General features: G+C 53.8%; 1 protein-coding gene across 1 annotated transcript; it reads left to right on the top strand.

Moving 5' to 3' along the window:
• Positions 1 to 82: 82 nt before the first annotated feature.
• Positions 83 to 2,450, top strand: ID2 (inhibitor of DNA binding 2). The gene is made up of 3 exons (XM_024552977.4): positions 83 to 551; positions 883 to 947; positions 1,705 to 2,450. The coding sequence occupies exons 1-2, from the start codon at positions 204 to 206 to the stop codon at positions 937 to 939; spliced, it is 405 nt and encodes a 134-aa protein (XP_024408745.3). The 5' UTR covers positions 83 to 203; the 3' UTR covers positions 940 to 947; positions 1,705 to 2,450.
• The last annotated feature ends 3,230 nt before the right edge of the window (positions 2,451 to 5,680 follow it).

The raw sequence follows: 5,680 nt of genomic DNA, 5'->3' as shown, positions 1-5,680 counted from the left end.
CACGTCTCCTTTCACCAATGGGGACGTGGGGAAGCTGGATTGTGTGGCCCCGGCTAATGCAGATAAAAGCCGCCCCACCGAGCTCCTGGCTTCATTCTGAGCCGATCCCGGTGCTGAGCGCTGGAATCTCAGCAGGCGGCGGCGGCCTGATCTCCTGGGCAGCCCGCTCCCTCCCGGTCTCTCCTTCCTTCCCAGCGGTCAGCATGAAAGCCTTCAGTCCTGTGAGGTCCGTTAGGAAAAACAGCCTTTCGGACCACAGCCTGGGCATCTCCCGGAGCAAAACCCCGGTGGACGACCCGATGAGCCTGCTGTATAACATGAATGACTGCTACTCGAAGCTCAAGGAGCTGGTGCCCAGCATCCCCCAGAACAAGAAGGTGAGCAAGATGGAAATCCTGCAGCACGTCATCGATTACATCTTGGACCTGCAGATCGCCCTGGACTCGCACCCCACTATTGTAAGCCTGCACCACCAGCGCCCCGGACAGAGCCAGGCGTCCAGGACGCCGCTGACCACCCTAAACACGGACATCAGCATCCTGTCCTTGCAGGTAAGACCTGTCCCCGGTGCCCCCCGCTCGCTGCCGCGCACCCCGGCTATCATCGCCTGGGCTGCCGCCGGCATACCCCATTGTCCAAACGGCTGTAGTCGGTGACTGAACAGATGAGCTAATTAACTTTATTTTCTTGCCAGTCTGCTGTAGATGGAGTCGTGCGTGAAATTGCTGTTAAGTTATGACATGTTAATATCTCTCTTTGATCCGGATTATAGCACAAAAATTTTTCACGGAACTTGCTGCTATATGGACTACTTTGAGAAAGAGAGAGGCCCTTTCTCCCTAAGATTGTCTAACATCGTGCCGTTTATCCCCTGTCTCGCAGGCTGCTGAATTCCCTTCTGAGTTCATGTCAAATGACAGCAAAGCACTCTGTGGCTGAGTAAAATGGTGAGTGTTTGCTCGTGGCTCCCGCTGGTGAAACTGCCCCTTGGAGTGTTTCTGCGTGTGTGCGGGTACTTGTGTACCAGTAAAAATTTTGATTTAGTAAATGAATGTGAGTGCATTGTCTGCATGTAGGAGCTTCTAGCCCTGCTTGCTCGAGATCACAGGATGTTTTTCTTTAAAAAAAGAAAGAAACATGCCAGTAAGTTCCCAGGAAGGTGGTGGAAGAAAGTGTGTGTTGGCTCCTGCCGGGAATGTAATGACCTGGCTGCTTTCTACTGTTGCTCTGGTACTACGAGGTACTAACCTCCATATAATTAATCTTATCGCCGCAAATTCCACAGGGACCCTCCTTCCCAAAACTGTAGCCCTGTGGGATTCGGCTAGGCGGGCACTGCTGCCCTGCGCCTCCGCCAGCCCTGTGATGTGGGATCCGGCTTCCCTATCTGTTAACTAAAGGGCTGTTTTCAATCAAATAATTGTTACAAGAAGCAGACTGGCGCCTGCGAGCACTGCTGCTGCAGATCCAAAGAGGAGATTGCGCTGGGAAGTTTTTCCCTTGAGTCTCTGCTATTTTAATGTTTAATCTGCGCTGTCGAGGCCGAGTGTATGTGCGTGCTGCATCTGGACGCCAGGGTTTGCCCAATCTCTGAGTGTTTGGTTAAATGTTCAAACTGTGGCTTCCTCCTGGCGCCAGCCTGCCCGCCTCTGCCCTTAGGTCGGCTTCTCCTAAACTTGCCTTTCTCTCGCAATCTTTCTGCAGGTGTTGATGACTTTCCCCCCTTTGCACAACAGCAAATCCACAGGAACTTATTTTTCAACCATTTCACAAGGAGGACAACAAGTTGAATGGACCTTTTTAAAAAATGGAAGCAGAACTAAGAAGGATCAGATCCTCCCCCCACCGGGAGTTTCTGACCTGGCTGGACTGTGTAGTACTTATTTATGAAAAAGACTTTTAACGCCCTTTCTGCAGCTGGAAGGTTTTCTTTATATACTATTCCCACCATGGGGAGCAAAAACGTGAAAATCACAAGGAATTGCCCAATTTAAGCAGACTTTGCCTTTTTCAAAGGTGGAGCGTGTGAATACCAGAAGGATCCAGTATTCAGTTACTTAGATGAAGTCTTTCGGTCAGAAATTACCTTTTTGACACAAGCCTACTGAATGCTGTGTATATATTTATATATAAATATATATATATATTGAGTGAAACCTTGTGAACTCTTTAATTAGAGTTTCCTTGTATAGTGGCAGGGATATCTATTTCTGCGTACAAAGTGTAATGATGTACTTATTCATGCTAAACTTTTTATAAAAGTTTAGTTGTAAACTTAACCTTTTCTACAAAATAAATCAAGTGTGTTTATTGAATGGTGATTGCTCGCTTTATTCCAGAGGACCAGTGCTTTGGTTTTTATTATGCTACGTTATAACTGAACCTGAATCAATACAAGTTCAAATTTATGTAGAATGTGTAAGATTATAATAAAACATGTCTGGAGTCAATATCTGAATTCTGGATGATTTTTCAGATCTCCCCTGCCCCCATTTTATTTAACCCCTTGTCGGCCACCCTCTAGGCCTTGTATGTAGCTGGGGTGCAGAGACGCTTAGTGATACAAGGTCAGGGCTGGGAAGGTTACACACACCCGAGTTTCTCAGTTCCTCGGGGAAAATTAGTTCTGTGCCTTGTGGCTGTTTCAAACTCGGAAGGAGTCGCTCTCCCAAAATAAACCTGGAGTCCAGAGAGCTACCTGTCTGAGTACGTGTTAAAGACACTTCTGGAGTAAAGGAAACTGCTTGTTCATCGTAAGAGAAAGGGTCCACGGACTTCAGAACTTGACAGGGGATTTAGGGGAAGGGCAAAGAGACCCCTGGGTGTCATTGGCTCTCAGCCGCTGGACCACAGGGCGCGAGCACTTGGCCTCCGCAGCTTCCCGGTACAGCGTGCACCCGGCGCCCGGAGGCAGGGCTGGGCCTGGCCCGCTTTCCCGCGCAGGTGGCGGCACGCTCGCCCTTCACCCCTGACTGCGCTCCCGGACTCCCACGGAAGGAGAGGCGGCGGGGAGAGGAGGGAAACACCCACGTGCCGTGGCTGCGGCGGCCCTCACGTGGCAACACTCCGACCCTGCTTTAAAAGGGGTGGTTAATCAACATACGTCTTTAAAATTCAAAAGTACTCGTGTATTTATGTTATATTCTCAAATTGGGAGACACTCCCCGCGGGGTGTGAGGGTCGGGATGGTAGGTTCTGGAAGGCCTGTGGGAGGCGGACTGACCTGGAGGAGGAAAGGGGCAGGGCGGTCGTCTCACCTGGGGCCACCCTCTCGGCCCAGCCGCGCAGGTGTTCGGAGGGGCCCCGCCGAGTCTGCCCTGGCGGCGGCGGCGGCGCTTCCGGCCCGGACACGGAATCCATCACAAGCGAGCAGGGGGAGGGGGGCCGGGGGGCGGCCCGGACGGCTGGGGACCCCCGCCGCGCCCGCAGGTGAGCCCTGCAGCCAACGCGCTCGGCCCCCGGGGCCCTCGGTGTTGCTGACACCGGTACCCCGGGGGCGGGGCGGGCTCGCGACGGCACCTGGCCGGGGCGGGTCATCCCGACGCAGGCGGCCCTCCGGGTGGGACCTGGCACCCGAGGTCTGGCCACCTGACGTCAGCCCGCCCCGAGCCGCCTCGTGGGATCCCCGCGGGGCGAGGGCGGGAGGCGCGGGGGGCCAGCCGGTCCTTCCGTCCTTTCCTCCGGGGACCGCGGGCCGGGGCGCAGGCACCAGCCCTGGTCGCCTCCAGCCTCGGTGACCGACGCGCGGTCGGCTCGGACGGGCGAGGGGGCTGCCCGGACCGAGGGCTTCCTGCGGGGGCTCCGGGGCTCTCCCGGGGAAGCCACGCAGCCGGGGCGGGGCCGCTTCCACCACCCGCGCGGTCGCTGGGAGCCGCGGACCGTGGGCAGCGTTGGGACGGCCACCCCGAGGAGCAGCAGCGTCGAGGAAGAGCGGCACCTTTCGGAGGGAGCGTGCCGCGGCGGAGCCGGGCCGCCCGTGGGGTCCGGCCGGTGGAGGCCGAGCGCCACCTGCTGGCGGGCGCGAGGAAGGCGGCCCGGGAGGGGGTGGGGCCGTGGGCGGGCGGGGGGGCGGGGCTCGGGCGCCTAGAGGGGCGCACAGCCTTTTGAAATGAAGGATGATGTCATGAAAAATTACCTCTCTGGCACGTGCAAGTCGTTTCCACGTGTGACTCTTACTTCATCTTCACTACTTATCCTTGTTGTAAACTAGTATCACCACCAACTCTAATCTGGGTTGCCGTCCCGGATTTTAGTAAATGCGTCAGCGACGACCTCTGGCCGCAAGCAGGTTACGATTGCATTGTGGAGAAAAATGAATTGTGAAGTCAAGCGAAACCCAGACCGTTTCCCTCCCTTTTCCTTAACTTTTTGTGTAATTTTATTTTATTTTATTTTTCTGAGCTGCTTTGCAGCATTTACTGGGACGTCCCAGGCAGTGGTGAAAGAGCAGTGGGTGTCCTTGTCTTAGTCCAGATCCTAACGAGGATAGGTGCAGCTTGGTTTCTCTGCTATGCATGACGTGGCTCTAGGATGTGGTTGGAATATACAGCCTATCAATTGTAGGAGGAATGCTTCAATGGTTAGGGTGTTTTCTTTTGGGGGGGAATTGTAAAACATAACTTGGGGCTGAGTTTGGTAAAACATTTTTACTGTGTTGATATTAGCAGACTGCCCTGATTTTCTGTGCATTGCCTGTGATAAATGCTGCTTGAACAGGCCGACTCTGTAGAGCTGTTAGCCAAGCTTCTTACTAGAAATGGAGTGTTGTTTCTTTTCTGGCCTCATCTGGTTTTGCAAGCAAGGTCTGATTAACCGCAAACAACAAATGTGCAGGTCAGTCCACATTGCGTTTTAGTTCCCAACCCCGTGGACAGATGCTCAGAGGCAGGCCGACCTATGGTCTCCCATTTCTGCCGAAACTGGGCAGGGAGGCGAGAAGTGAGTGACCAGGGGCACACAGTGGCCCGGGACAGGGTCCCTCGGGCCCCTGGAGAAGGGGCTTCGGGTGAGGCACAGGGGTGTAGAATGTGTGAGGGCCTGGGGAGCGCCAACCCGAGACCGCAAGGGCAGCAGGACTGCGGAGAAAGAACTCAAGAGCGAGGCTAGTGTGCACGTGTGCTGAGAGTGCAGGGGAGGCTGTGACCCGAGCTGGGGTCACAGGAACTGGGGACAAAGTTTTGCAACCACCTGAAGCAGGACACTGGAGGCCGGCGGTCTCGCAATCTCAGCTCCGTCTGCCTGAGCTCAGGAGGGAAAAAATGTCTCCCTGGAAAACTCAGAGCCCTAGAGCTGCCTTCCTGAGGAGTAGGTCAGTCTGAGAAATTCTAATGAGGACACATTAACATGAAAATGGGCTCCTGGCTGGCGGTGCCCCAGGTGTTCGGCTGTAGCAAACACAACTCCTCCAGAGAGAGAAGCCCTGGGTTCAGCCCACACCGAATTCTCACAGTGGCTTGCTGGAAGTCAGTTTAAAACTTAAAATTTTTCTAAACCTCTGAAAACCAGTTTGCCATGAGAGACTCAGTAGAGATGATGAAGGGAAACATTATAAGCCAAAGAACTATAAAGGCTATAAGTAAGGATGACTAAAATGATTAAAGAAATCAAAGAACTAATTGAAAACATAAAATCACAAGCAATCGTTACTGAAATTGAAAACTAAATGAAATGGTTAAAACCC

This window comes from Desmodus rotundus, chromosome 5 (assembly GCF_022682495.2).
Source record: "Desmodus rotundus isolate HL8 chromosome 5, HLdesRot8A.1, whole genome shotgun sequence".
In the NCBI taxonomy this organism is placed as follows: Eukaryota; Metazoa; Chordata; class Mammalia; order Chiroptera; family Phyllostomidae; genus Desmodus; species Desmodus rotundus.
This window is presented reverse-complemented; position numbering and strand designations above follow the sequence as displayed.